General features: G+C 51.9%; 1 protein-coding gene across 2 annotated transcripts in view; it reads right to left on the bottom strand.

The window, feature by feature from the left end:
* Positions 1-15,244, bottom strand: part of Cmip (c-Maf inducing protein) — a 200,765-nt gene that overhangs the window by 54,711 nt on the left and 130,810 nt on the right. Inside the window, exon 1 of one of the 2 annotated variants that reach the window (XM_052729706.1) lies at positions 970-1,164. The exons of the other annotated variant lie outside the window; for it this stretch is intronic. Coding sequence (XP_052585666.1) covers positions 970-987 — 18 coding nt within the window. The 5' untranslated portion in view covers positions 988-1,164. Of the gene's footprint in view, positions 1-969; positions 1,165-15,244 lie in introns of those variants that run through there. 2 annotated transcript variants of the gene reach the window in all.

Genomic DNA, 15,244 nt, shown 5'->3' on the forward strand with positions numbered 1-15,244 from the left:
GGTTAATATTAATGCCATGTAACTTATACCTCAAATAAGCTATTTTTAAAACATATAATGCCATCTAGGAAGATATAGGTGAGCAGACAAAGCCAAAGGCAGCATGGCCTGTCAAGAGTATGGGTTTTGCAATAAGCAGATTTCAGCTCAAATTTAAACTCTGTTTCTACCATCTACCCATTCATCCATCCATCAGGTATTTATCTACCTATCCTTCACCCATCCACTCATCCATTTATCCATCTATCCACCTATTCACCTATCTATCCACTCACCCATTCATTCATCAACCCACCCATTTACCTTTCTATCTACCATCTACTTAGTCTTCATTTACCTACCCGTTCTTATCCATCCATATCCATCTACCTGTTTACTACTACTACTCATTCACCTAGCCATCTATCACTCACTTACCTACCCATCTTTCACCCAAAAGTTTATGCACTCATTCATCCATCCCCACCATCCACTTACTCATATATCCATCCACCCTTCACCCATCTATTCACCTGCCCATCTGCCCACTCACCCACCCCCTACCTACTTACTACCCCCGTCCAACAAAGATTATGTGAAGCCTTCTATCACAACGCGCCACGTATTATGCTAAGTCCTGAGGAGACTGGTGAGAAGAGCCGACAGGCCCTGAGATTTACAGTCTATCGTTTGACTGCCATCCCTCATCCGCAAAGCAGTAAAAACGGTAACTACTTCCAAAGGCTGGCTGGGATTCTCCATGAAAGAACACCCATGAAGCACTAAATCTACTTCCTGGCTACACAACTTCAGACAGATAACATCACCTACCAATCTTAGGAGGGAGTGGTCCAGAGCAGGCAAGACTAAGAAAGACTCTCAGCGTCTGTGGCCAAGCGCCCCCAGCCAACATTAAACAGAGCCGGCAGGCAGAGCCAGTCACTCCATGGCTGTCCTCACCCTCTCTGCTTATCAAGGAAGGGACGTTACCTGGGCAACACCAGCCATCTCTCTGGAAACTGCTCCTGTGGCAGAAGCGGGCACGAGACACTGGGGTTCTCACGCCTGAGAGAGTGGAGCCCCTTAGCTCTTTCACAGGAGACAAGCTGTCATCAGGTGGGTGTCCCTCCCCTCACCAGGAGAGGTGTGGCTCAGAATGTACTGGAAACGCTTTTCCCAAGGATGGGGGCCACACAGCTCTGCTGCCTGCTGCAGCCTCTGAGGCTCGCATGCCCACAAGTACGCATGCTCCTCGTCACTTGTCACGGGTACTCTGAGGAGCCGCGGAGGGGAGGACGTCCCTACGGAGATGGGAGCTTAGCAAGCTAGGGAGGACGTGGACTGGCTTTGACACTTTATTTCCAGGTCCTGCATGGAGTTGCCTGGTCTGTCTGAAAGCTACTGGCCCCAGGGGGCTTCTGACAGTCAACTTAATTAGAATGAAATTTAAGTGGAAGGCAGTTTCTCAGCTCTGCAGCTGCTAGTGGCCGCTACACCAGACGGTGCAGATGGAGGACACTGTTGTCACCACAGAAAGAGCTATGGGGCAGTGCCATGCCCCTGTCACCATGCCCAAAGTCCAGCTCATCTGCCTCTCCATAGAGCAGACAGCACTGTGCTCAGCACAAGGACACAGCCTCTATCTGCCTCCCGCCATAGGGAACATGGGTTCTCCAAGCCCCCAGCCAGTAGGTGTGTCCAACCTTTCGACACTGCAACACGACACTGGCACCTACACCTACACACCTACACACACACACACACACACACACACACACACAAAGCACGCATGCCCATTATAATGTTAGCACTTTTGTGTTGGGCCACATTCAAAGCAATCCTCTTACATATGAGCGACGGGGGTGCGGGATGGACAGGCCTAAACAGGTACGCCCCCTCAGACTTTTCCTCCAAAGTGTGGTTTCACAGTGAAATGCCCCCCCCCCCCCCAGACTCATGTGTTTGAACATTCGGCCCCCAGGTGCTGGAGCCGTTTGCGGAGTTGGCGGGAACTTCTCTGGACGTTGGAAGCAGGTGGTAAGGGTGGGGCATGAAGGCTGCAGGTGGGTTCTGCTTCTGGCCCCGTCTCTTTACTCCCTAGTTGGCATCATGTCATAAGCAGCTACCACCTGTCTGTTGCCGTGTGTGATCCCCCATGAGGGGCTGTGAGCCTGAACAAACCTCTCCTCCCTGAAGCTGTTTCTGCCAGGTACTCACTCTATCACAGTGACAGGAAAAGTTACTAATTCATGTGGTGGCCCCCAGAGTCCCTTGCACACCCAGTGAGAAAAGCAGGCTGATTACACCCCTGTCCTGACTCTACACTTGCTATGGGCTGTGGATGTTGGTGCGGGCAGACACACGGCCTTCTAGACATATCACAGACATGTATGAAAATGTCATAATGAAGCTCACTATCATGTATAATTAATAAGCTAATAAAGGCATTAAAATGCTGTAAACGCAAGTTGCTTTTATCAGAAGGAGGGCCCTTCTGATCTAGAAATATTTGAAGACTAAGGTGAATACTCTGTTTCTCTCTGATGAAGATTCTTTGCCTCAGGCTTGAAAGATGAAATAAACCCTTTCCTCCCTGAGTGACTTTTGGTCATGGTGCTTGTCACAGCAACAGAAAGCCAACAGATAGCTGAGAAAGCCTGTGACCCTGGCTGTCTGGGGACTCCAAGTCTGAGAGTGAGCCCTGCTGTCTTTGCTGTACACACATGTCCGTTATCAAGGTGGGAGTCAGCCACCAATGAACCGCCAGGCATCCCGAAGCATATAGTTTTGTAGCACATCATGCATAGCTGTCATCCCAAAGGAAACTGAGGACCTCCAACAGTCAACGCCTCTTCCCCTCCAACAGCTAGTCTCCTTCTGGTTTCTGGACAAGTCACAGAACTGGAGTCATACAAACACATGGCCTTTTGAGCCAGGCTTTTGCCACTCAGCAAGATGGCCTCATAGTTGACAGGCACCCCAGTGATTGTCAATATTCATTCCTTCTCATGATGTGGAATTCATCGTGTAGCCAAGTCAACTGCTGCTGAGCTACTTGTCCATTGATAGGTGGTGGGCTGTTCCCATCTCTGCCTCTGCTCTCTGCAAACATCTGGATGGCCATCCTGTGACTTCCGCTGAACCATGTGGGTCTTTCAGGGGACCTAGATTTGGCCAGCAGTCACTGGTGGCCCCACTCATCAGTAGAGGAATTCATCCATTTTTGTTTTTCAGGTGTGGGGGACAGGGAGGGGACATAACGCACTCCGGCAATGCTACCAGTGAGATAACAATGGCTACTCCCTAGACAGGAGCAGCTGTAGAGCAATGAGGTTGTGATGCCTTTGCCCTTCCTTTCGGAGGGCTCTGTACTGGTCGGGCTCTGTGTACTCAATACCTAACGCGTTATCTTCTTGTGTGTTTGTGGAGGTACCCATACGTGTGAGGGTACAAGTGGAGGCCAGAGGCCAGTCTTGGGTATCACTCTTCAGGAGTTATCCATCTTGTTTCTGAAATAGGGTCTCTCACTGGCCCAGAACTTGCCAAGCGAGCAAGTAGGAATCCAACTGTCAGGACTGGGATTTCAAGAGCACACCACCATGCCTGGCTTTTTTCCATGAGTTCTGGGTTTTGAACTCAGGTCTCCAAGTTTGCAAGACAAGCTTTACTGACTAAGCTATCTTCCCAGGCCCTCACATTAACTTCTGTCATCTCAACAGTACCTCAGTGAGGTGAGCCCCACATTGTAGATGAAAAAAATGGAGGCTGAGTGGTTAAGCCGCACAGCTAGTCACAGCAGGAGAAGTAGGGTAGCCGAGTTTGTAACCTGAGTGTGTGACCTCACGCCATCAAGTAGGGTGAACCCAGGGCTAGAGAGATGGCTCGGCAGTTAAGAGCACTGGCTCCTCTTCTAGGGGACCTGAATCCCAGCACCCACATAGTGGTTCACAACCATCTATCTGTACCTTCACTTCAATCCCAGGAGATCTGACTGACGCTGTCTTCTAGCCTACGTGGGCATCAGGCACAGACATATATGCAATAAACACCCATACACATAAAATAAATATAACAATAACAACTTTAAAAACCTGTGCCTTCCATTCCTCAATGTCTGCTGTCCCTTCCTGTCAGCTGCCGAGCCCAGCTGATGTGTGCCTGAGAAGGCAGCTCCTGGGGAGATGGGTACTTTGTCTGGTAAAAGGACACAGCTTAGGCTCTCAGCCTCCTAAGTGACCACCATAGGCAGGCTCCCTGTAGCTATTCCTGCTGCCAAGGAAACAAGACCCAGGTGGGTGTCCTGCTCTACTGGCTCTGGGCATCAGCTGGTTGCCTGAGTAACCATGAATCTGGCTGATGAGTGGATGACCCACCTAGGTGTCAGACTCCCAGCTGGGTACCACATCCCACTTGCGCTGCATCCCAGGCACAAACTGATCATCACATAGATGCACTGTGCTTCCCACTGAGTTCATGTTCCTTGGAGGCAGGGATGAAGCTCCCACTTTCTCTGCAATATTGTACAGGGTAGCTGAGCCACTTGGGGTAATGAAACTGCTGCTGGTAGTTTGTTCAAGGCAGAGAGGAGAATCAAACCTCAGCATCAGGCCCAGAGGTACATCCTTCAAACAACTGTCATGGACAGGGAACCCCGGGGGTCTGAGCCAAATACAGACTTGGCCTTGCAGATCTGGGCAGGGACTGCAGTCTGCACCAAGGGCTTTCAGGAAACCCTGGAGACTCCAGAGCCCTGTAAAAGCAAGATCCAACCTCTACACCTGCTGGCTGGCTGTGGGGTAGACACATCCCAACCTGTGGCACAGATCAGATGGTGACGGAAGGGACCTTTCCCTTGTCCAGGGTCACCCTGCTGATAGTGTGGGTTGAACTGTGTCTCCCCAGGAGCTATATCCCAGTCACAACTCTGGGCATCTGACTATGACCTTATTAGGAAACAGGGTCTTTGCAGATGAGATCGAGTAAGATGAGATCATGCTGGACTAGGCTGGGTCCTGAACTGGTGCCCTTGCAAAAATATCACATGGAAACTCCCTCCCCCCCCCCCCTACTCAATACCACATGTGCAGACACAAGAGAACGAAGCTGCATGGTCGTAAGGAAGAGGGGCCAAGAATTGCTTGCAGTCCCTAGAAGCTGGACAAAGTCAGGCAAAGATACCCGCCAGAAGACTCCAAGGGAACAAGGCCCTGCTCACACCTTGACTCTAGCCCTAGAGCTATGAGACAGAGACAGAGAGAGAGAGAGAGAGAGAGAGAGAGAGAGAGAGAGAGAGAGACAGAGAGACAGAGAGACAGAGAGACAGAGAGACAGAGGTTTTTTTTTAATACAGTTGGATCTGGAGGTCCTGGGAAACCCACATACCTGGGAAGCACAGGTGAGGGCTGACCTGAGGCCGAGGGCCCTGGCTCCTCGCCCCTCGAATCTAGCTGTCTCTTGAATCAGGCTGATCCATCTAGCCCTATCACTTCACCAAGGGCTCACAGTGAGAGACCCTCAGCTCAGCCTCCGTTTGGTACGTGCTGGGTTCTCTTTTCCTTAGTCTTGTCAGGCTGTTCTCTCTGACTCCTCAGCGGGCTGTGGGATCTGCATCACCACCCTCAAAGCCTGCCCTGGCTCTGCTGCCGTGGACAAGCACTAGCCCTGTGTGGCCTCAAGCAGGCTGGGCCCAGTCATCCACCACGCTCTACACCTGCATCATCTGTGATGTCAGAGGGAGCTACCTGGGGACCTGGCGGGGTACAGGGAGAATCTCCAGGAGAATTCGGACAGGGACGTCAGCCTCAGCTGACGTACGGTCCTTGGCAAAGAGAAACCATGGGGGAAGATTCTACCTGGCATCTTCCTTTCACAACAGTAGACACTATCAAAACACCCACAAATCAAGGCTTCTTCCCATAAGCTTCCCCAGGACTAACGCCCACTCTGAAAATCCTGCTAAGACTCTCAATCCTGGCTACACATCAGAAGCATTCTAAGGCTTAAGAGGCTCCATGCTCAGGTGCATTGTGGATGGGTGGTACCCAGACATTAGGTGGGTACCAGTCTATTGAGTGAGTGTATCTGTATGCCCCTGTTCACAACAGCCAAGAGGTGGAAGGAACCCAAGTCCACAAGCTCATGAACATACACGCACTGGGGCATTAGGCAGTCTTCAAAAGGAAGGCAACGCTGACCCCTGCTACAGCCTACATGACCTGAAAGACATTCTGCTGAGGGACCAAGTCTCCTGTGATTCCACTCACGTTAAGGGACTGAGAGTAGTCAGCTCTCATGGGACAATGTGTTGAATGACAGTTGCTGGGGTTGGGGCAGGGAAATTGGGGCGTTATTTCTGGATGGGGATAGAGCCCCCGTCTGGGAAGACAAGGCTGGTTGGTGGTGATGGTAACAGGACAGTGAGAATGTACTCTTACACAAGCATGGGGCAGGCGGGCTGGGCACTCCACAGAAGCCTCGTCTGGGTCCTTTCCCACATCACTGTGCCATCCCACTCAAGTATGCCCAGGAGATCTGGGGTCACGGTGTCAGTCACAGAATCAGTGCTCCACACAACATAGGAGGTCTGAGCACCTGGCTCTTCCTTCTCAACACCTGCTGGGAACTAGTCCAAACCAGTTCCTGCGGCTTTCCCTCCTGCCTGCTTCTGCAAGCCACCTCACACACAGTACCGAAGGCAGGACCTTCTAGAAGCCACCAAAATGAGGCTCACTGAGGTCTTGCCACCCAGCCTCAACTTGGGGGTCACTCACTCACAATGCCTTTGGCTCGGTGACCTCAATCACAGGCATTCTTGACTGACTGGGGGTCCTACCCATGGCAAACCCTTGTACCCTGACAGGCTGTAGCGGGGCCTCTCACTAAACATTAAAGCCAGGTGGAGTCGTTCAGCACAAACCCTTGTGATGGTTCATCTTTGCCATCAACTGGCAGGATTTGGACTCACCGTGGAGACACACCTCAGGCATGTCCTGTGAAAGTGTTTTCAAAGAGATCTGACTGGGGTGGGAAAACCCACCATTACTGTAACAGAACCATCTCCAGGGCTGGGGTCCCAGACTGAATCAAATGGAGCTGAGCACCAGCATTCAGCTCTCCCTCGGCTTCCTGACTGTGGATGCAGCTGGACCAGCTGCCTCATGCTCCCTGCTCCCACATCTTCCCTGCCATCATGGACTGCAGGACCAAGCTATGAGACAACACAAACCCTTCTTTAAGTTGCTTTAAAATTTTTTTTTAGATTTACTTATTTTATGTGTAAAAAGAATGTTTTGCCTGCATGCATGTATGTGCATCGTGTGCACGTCTAATGCTCTTGGAGGTCAGAAGAAGGTATCTGTTGGATCCCCGGATCTGGAGTCACAGGCAGTTATGAGGCACCCCATGGGTGCTGGGCAACCTCCACCAAGCTGCAGGCACGACACCCTGTCAGGAGCCTGGATAATAGAACTTGGAGAAGGAACAGGGTCTGGAATGTACAGTTGGCCTCTGTGTGCGTTTTTGACAGTCCACGATATTAGCCCTGGATGTAGCATGAGGTGTGATCCGTGTACCTTCTCCTGACCTCGCACCAGGCAACTGCACTTTCTGGGATGGAGTTCTACGGTAACACCGAGAACCCCAGGGAAACCCAAACGGTTGCCAGAAGTGTGGGCTCCAGGTAGCACATCAGAGAAATCCAGGGAACACATCCAGGCATTGGCACCTGACCTTAAGCTCTGAGGGACACAGCAATGGGGCCTACTGAGGACAGAAGGAGGTGTCAGACTCCAAGGTGGAATTTGGGCCTGGCTACATTGAGAAAATTATTACCTGAGGGCTAGTTCTATTGTTTGTAAAATGTCACCTCCCAGGGACACTGTGCAGCTTAGATAAGATGACAGATGGGATGAATGGATGGGATCTAGTAGTCACTCAACAAACACTCACTGCGCATTCCTTTTTTCTCTGGCTGTTGAAGCCTGGGTTGCATTCGTGCCATCCAGAGGGAAAGTTGGTACAACACAGTGTACAGTGGCCCTACCCCAGTTCATGAGACAGGGTCACATGCAGCCAGACTGGCCTTGAATTTACTCTATAAGAGTGACCTTGAACGCCTGACCCTCCTGACTGCACTTCCTGAGTTCCCGGATGATAGGTGTACACCACTGGTTTATGAAGTGCTGGGAATTGAACTCAAGGCTTTTGTGCGTGCTCGGCACGTGCTCTGCCAACTGGGCCCCTCCCCTACCTCACAATCAGACTCTCTACGCAGCTATGTGACTTGAGCCTGTGAGCCACCTTCTGGGAACCAATGAGACAGAGGGAACCTGTGCAGAGGCTCTAACCCAGACTTCAACCCTTACCCGTAGGCACCTACAGGTGCCTGATGCCGTCCTGGCAGCGTCAAGGGACCCTGACCTTCTGGGTGTCCTTTATTGTTACGGTCCTGGAAACCTAGCCCATCTAAGGACAGACACAGCCCTTGCAGGGAGTCTGGCTCGAACCTCTATAGATCTGCCTTGGTTTTCCTGCCACTTTCGGAACACAGTCTCCTGGCACAATGTTGCCACCATAGCAGCTCCGTTAGGTGACCCTGTGTCCCCATGAGTGGCTATCTCTGCCTGTCTGTGGGGCTCGGTAGGTTCCAGGGCCACCCTGAAAGCTCAAAACACCCGATGCCACAAGGGCTTCAGGCTTTTGACACCAACACTGGCAAATTAGCTTCTCCCCAAGCCTCCCCCGCTTCCCGGGACCTGCGCCACCGCCCCACTGGGACATGCCTGATCACCTCTGGAAGGGCGAGGGTGAATCCCTCTGTGGGGACAGCTGTGGCTGCTCTTTTAAGTCTCTGTTTAGCTTGTTTCCAAGCCAATGAGCAGGCAGGAGCCACTGAGGGCAACACAGAACTCCAGGCCATCGGTCATCTCCTCCACTGGGCCACGCAACCACCATGCCACCCTGAAAGCATCTCCAGATCAAAGCCCCCCCACTGCCACCACAGCCTCCTGAGGAACAGAGGGCATGTCAAATGATGACACTGCCTTCTGGTTATGTCTGGAAAACTCATCCACAAAGAGGAGGGGGGGGAATTAAATAAAATTCTGCCTTAAAGGGCAGAAAGAGGGCTTACCCACAACCCATGTATGTGAAAAGCTTCCCTGTGCGGCTCAGTGACTCATCGGTCCCCATCAAAGCGTGTGCTGATGACACATGGAAGCTCCAGTCCCCTCCTTACTTGGAAGGAAAAACAACCCACAGATGCCACTTCTTTCCTGAATGCTGGGAGAGCCATCACGCTGCTCTGGGGACTCAGGCAGGCCTTCATATCGAAGGGGAAGGGATCTCAAAGCTGTCAGGTTTCTAGGAGGACTGGGGAAGGACAGGATGGTTCGAGGGCAGACGTGGTGGCCCAAGAACAGAGTGAAGACCCAGCTCCGCCATCTTCTGTCATGTGCACGTGTGTATTGTGCATGCACAAGTGTGGAAGGTCAGGAGCTGTCACCTGGATTTCCTTCCTCCCTTCCGAGACAAGGTCTCTCACTAGGATGTGGGGCTTGCTGATTAGGTGAGGCTGGCTGGTCATTGAGCCCCGGGGACCTGTCTGTCTCTGCTCCTCCGGTGCTGAGGCTACAAACACGTATATTAAAAAAAAAAAAAAGAGAGAGAGAGAGCATTCTGAGGGTCAAACTCAGGTCCTCATGCTGAGCCATCTTCCTCTCCCCTCCCCCACTCTCTAGCCTTGTTGCTTGGGGCAGGTCACTGCCTCCGGTCTGGGTTCCAGATGTTTGGCCTATGGAATAGGGAGAGCCACTAGAAGATCCCCAGGGTGAGGACTGGGTATCATAGCCCCTTGTGCGGTTTGTAGACAGTGGACGCTCAAATTCTCTCCCCTGGTCCTTTTGGGATCCCCGTTTCCCAATATGGATATCAGTGAATTACTAAAGATCTGAAGCCCCATCTAGTTACTCTGAACAGAATCCAGAGGCCCTTCTTCACCTGTGGCCCGATCTCCGTTATCTAGGCTCCATAGGGCCAGTCAGTGGCCTTCCTTCCCATCAGACAGATGCCGGACAGAAACAGCTGCAAGGCGGAAGTTCTTATTTGGGCTCACAGCCTCAAAGGTCACAGTTCAGAGCCATTAGGCTCCACTGTTTCTAGACTTAAGGTGTGGCAGGGTGACCAAGGAGGTATGCTGTGTGGCTGAGGTGGCTGCTCAACTCACAGTGGCCAAGAAGAGGAGAGAGGACAGAGAAACGGGATAGCGGAAAGGGCTAGTCATACCTCCAGGGGCTGACTTCCTCCAGTGAGGCCCCAACTCCTAAAATGTCCATCAATTCTCAATAATGTCATCAAATCCTGTGCGGGTCTGTCAAATTACTGATCACTCAGGAAGCCAGCGTCCTCAGGAACCAATCACTTCCAAAAAGGCCACCAGCTGGCAACTCCCCTCCATATATGAGCCTTGGAGTGACATCTCACATTCAAACCTAGCGCTGTGGTTTAAGAATAGTAAATGGAGGGAGCGGGGCGGCGGCGGCGGCGGCACACGCCTTTGATCCCAGCACTCGGGAGGCAGAGCCAGGCGGATCTCTACGAGTTCGAGGCCAGCCTGGTCTACAGAGCGAGATCCAGGACGGCCAAGCTACAGAGAGAAATCCTGTCTCAAAAAAACCAATAAACAAACAAACAAATGGAAAGTTCCAGAATTCCATTGTTCGAAAGTTTACCATTTAGCACTGTTTTGAGCAGTATAATGAATAGTAGCAGCTCCCTCTCTTCTGGTCAGATGAAGCGTATCCACGCTGTATAGGCCGCTAGCCTGTCAGTGGTTACCTCCTTAACCACAGAGCTGCTGTGGTACCAGCGTTCACACTTATCTCACCCTCCTCTGACTTAATAATGGCCCTGGGCACACAGGCGGTGACTGGTGCCAAGACTTACGGGCATCCAACAAGCCCAGATGCGACTCGGTGCTGGGTGGTTTAGAACTTGGCAAAACACCACACACACACACAGAGAGCTCGGGACCGGCTGGGCTTTGGTGCCCTTTGGGAGGGTTGAAGCAAGGGATGTGGTGGATCTCTTCCTGCATCGACAGAGACACCCTGCCATATGAAAGCCACAGGAACGAGGACCCAAACGGTGAGGAGAATAACGTCTGGGTGGTGTCCTAAAAGGAAGACAGCCTGAGCAGCTTGTTAGGCCACCGGCAGGGAGGGACAGCTTGTGGGGACGCGGGCTTGAGAAGGGAGACTCGGTGTTCAGTCATACTTTCCTGTGATTTTTAAAGGACTACCACAGACCTGTGCATGGTTCAGTGGGTGGTATTTTTTTTCTTAATTTATTTTTTTTGAGAATTTCATAGATGAGTATTGTATTTATATCACCCCTACCAACTCCTCCCATCTCTACCCTTACTCCCTCTTAAATCCACAACTTCTTACACACATATATAACTTCTTCTTACACACATATATAACCTATTATAAGAATAAACTTCATATATATAATATAACCCATTGACTCTACCAGTCCTATGTAGACGTGTTTAGAGCGACCACTGGGGACTGGATAATCTATCAGGGAGCTTGTCCCTGAAGGAAATGGATTCTCCCTCCTTTGGTAGCCACTGACTGCCTGTAGTTCTTCACCTAAGGGTGGGACCTTGTAAGATTTCCTCCATCCACGATGGCATAACAACTGGTACCATTATCCAGGTCTTGTTTAGACAACTATATTGTTGAAATTTTGTGAGCGCAACATCTCTATCATATCCAGACACATGTTATCTAACATGTGGCCCTGGTCCTCTGGCTCTTACATTCTGTTCCCTCTACTAAAATTTTCTCCGAGTCCAGTGAGGATGACAGGCAGCTCTGCACGCTCGACAGTTAAGATCTGTGTGCTTCGTGACATGTGATCATGGCTCAATTTTTAAAGACCTAAAAAGGGCAAGCAGGTTCATAGCAAGCGGAAATTCTTTTTGAAGTTCTTTGTCCTTTTCACTATTTAAAAACAAACAGGAAATGCACTTTTTAGTACCCCCTGCCCTAGGACTCTCGTCCCCTCAGAAGCAGTGAGAATGCAAGTATTCAGGAAAAAGACTCCGAGTAACTCTCCGGTGACCCGTAAGTGTGCCCCACAGCCTGGCGACTAACTCCCACACACCCGCAATGGGAATATGGGCACAGACACCAGAGTGCTCCTGTCTGTCCCAGGCCTAACTAGACATGTCCTGTCACCAGAGGATTAACAAACTGAAACACACCCACAGCAGAGCAAACGTCACCCAGCAGGAGCAGAATACAGTGCCACTCCACAAAGAACACATCTACGTCTCAGAAACCCAATTTTCGGCCTACAAGCCCAAGGCACAAGTGAGTCCATTCACAACGCTGAGTTCAAGCAGGCCAAACAGAGAGATGCTGCTACGAGCGTGGGCATTAGATACCCACTCACGGCTGGTCGCCACACCTCACGTTCCCTGGGGGGAATTCTCTGGGTCACCTCTTCTGATCTGCATGCTTCTCTCTAGGCTACTGGGAAGAGCTGATCTAAAGGACAGAAGAGCCTGTAGCAAGCCTAGTCTGAGGGCACATGCCCATAATTATATCTCAGATACGCTGGAAGCCGTGGCCGGAGGATAGCAAATTGGAGTAATTTGGCATGATCCCCTCCCCCAAACAAAACAGCCGCTGAGGATATAGCTCAGTGGTGGAGTACTTATTTACCTAGCACTGGGGAGAAGTGGGAACGGGGAAAGGCAGGCAGAAAGAAAAAGGAGAATGTGGGGAAGTGGGGAGACTGTAGGTTCAGGGTGGGGTGCTGCCCCCCATCTCCATGCCTTCCATATCTATTTTTTTTTTTTTTTTTTTTTTTTTTTTTTTTTTGGTTTTTCGAGACAGGGTTTCTCTGTGTAGCTTTGCACCTTTCCTGGAACTCACTTGGTAGTCCAGGCTGGCCTCAAACTCACAGAGATCCACCTGGCTCTGCCTCCCGAGTGCTGGGATTAAAGGCGTGCGCCACCACCGCCCGGCACCTTCCATATCTATAACTGCCAAACTCTGGCGGAAGAAGCTGGAAGGAACGGAGGAAGCGAACTCAGAGGCCACCTGCCTAGGTTTACATCCTAGCCCTGCCTGGGTCTGAACCCTGTGTTCTTTCAGCTCAGCCTTCAAGGTGGGCCTCATTAAACCTTGGGGTTCCGTGACATCCCCCAGGATGGCTCCCAATATCTAGTAATTGTTTTCTTTTCTCTACCATAAAGGAAGCCTGAGAGCGCGGCTCTCCTCCCCAAGGCCACCCAACCTCTGCCACTTGTTAGTTTCAATCCCAGGAGTTCCCCTTGTTGTTAGTTACGGGGACCCCAGTGACTCTGTGAGGGGCCGCACCGAGGCTGTAAGACACTGGAGACTAGTAGCCGGGGCCACCAAAGGCCTCCACACTTGGGTCCTCCTGAGCCTTTGTTCTCTGGGTCACCCCAGGGCCTTCCTGCAGCGCTGGAGTAGGGTGGCCTCTTACAGCTCAGCTTTTACAAGGCTCCCAGAGTCCCTCTGATCCTTCTAGGACTGAATGCCAAGATCGAACCTGGATGGGCAAGGCAGGCATGTGGTAGGGCTGTGAAAGGACCAAGGCCCTGCCCTGTTTCTCCTGCCTTCTCAGAGGGCAGGACACACAGAGCCACACAAGAGTGCTCATCCAGCGACTGGGAAGTGGGGGCCCAGGCCAGGGCAAGGCACTCACTCAGTAAAAGGGAGTGGTGTGGTCTATCTGGGAAGGTATGTGAGCCAAGCAGACAGCCAAGGACAGGTGACCAGCCAGCCGTCACCCATAACCCTCAACACATCTGGAGGGCCTGGAAAGAAATGTAACGCTCGCTCGTGTGTGTGTGTGTGTGTGTGTGTGTGTGTGTGTGTGTGTGTGCGCGCGCGCGCGCGCGCGTTCTAGACATGCCGCCGGGGTCTGTGAAAGCTAACTGTCTGGGGAGGAGGAGAGATCTCGTGCCCCCTCCTCCTGGCTATCTGATCACTGAAACAATGGGCCCAAGCAACTAGAATTTCTCCCAGGGAATTCACGCTGAGAGAAAGAAAAGGCTGGAGTCCGGGTGCCGGTCAGAGGAGGATCTCGGATCCCTCAAAGAGAATGAATGCACAGTTATGACCACTCCTTAGACCACCTCCCGGTGAGTCTGGAGCCAAGACAATGAGGAGTCAGTGACTCGAGGGGGCCAGCCCCCAACAAAGGCTGCTTAGTTGGCGCGCCTCTTAGCGAAGCTTCATGTCACTGTCCTGAATATGGACTTTGGGGGGTGGGGTTACTGGGGGGGGTGGGGTTACTGGAACTCTTGGTCCCTTCCTTTCTGTTTTTCACTATTTTGCATCTGTTTAATTGGCATCCAGAGAGTGGTGGCCAAGCCTGGACTGTTAGGCTGCCAGGGCCCAGGATCTGAGCCTAAGAACTCCAGTAAAAACCTATGGGGCACGTAAGTGTATGGGTGAGTAAGTATGTGCCTGTGCGTGTGCTCTGCATGTGTGTCTGGAACTGTACTCCAGGCCGGGGGAGGAAGATTGGGTTCTGGACTCAAGTCAGCCTTTGTTCAAAGGCTATGTGATTGGGTGAACTCAGGTGTAACTTCTCAGTCCCACTGTTCACATTTGAAACAGGGACACAGGAGAAGCAGGCCCTTCCTGCGGCTGGGATGCTCAGCCGTGAGAGGCTAAGCATGGGCTCAGGCAGAGGGCACGGTGACTACCTGCTGCTTTGTGACTGGGGGTGTGTCTGTCTGGGTACCCCAGGAGAAGACCCATGGATCAGAGTAGAGAGAGGAGTCGAAGCCACAGCATAGGATCCTGGGATGGGCCCTTCCCAGGGTGACATCCTAGCCAGGGAGAGCCAGAGCCGGGGGGACAGCACCACTGGAGCATCCTGTTCGGAGCCGCAAGCTCCCCAGGCCAGGATTGCTCTGGCTTGGCCTTCAGCAAGGGGTGCAAGATGGGATGTCAACTCAGGGCCTTCTGTTATCCTGACCCAGTCCCCCAGCAAATCTGGCACACCAGGCCTCCTCCCTGTGTGGAGCATAGGATCAGACTCCTGAGAGTATGAGAGGCAAGGAGCCTATGCAGGGACCCTGACAGCGACTGTCCCCAACCAGGGGCTCTGAACGCACACAGGTCAATCCCGCTGCACGGCAACGACCTGCCCAGTGTACTTCTAAGAAGTCATTTGTCCTCAGCAATGTCTTCATTCTCTTGGGCTCCAGCCCCTC

This window comes from Peromyscus californicus, unplaced genomic scaffold (assembly GCF_007827085.1).
Source record: "Peromyscus californicus insignis strain IS unplaced genomic scaffold, ASM782708v3 Scaffold_8__1_contigs__length_139910024, whole genome shotgun sequence".
NCBI classification, from domain to species: domain Eukaryota; kingdom Metazoa; phylum Chordata; class Mammalia; order Rodentia; family Cricetidae; genus Peromyscus; species Peromyscus californicus.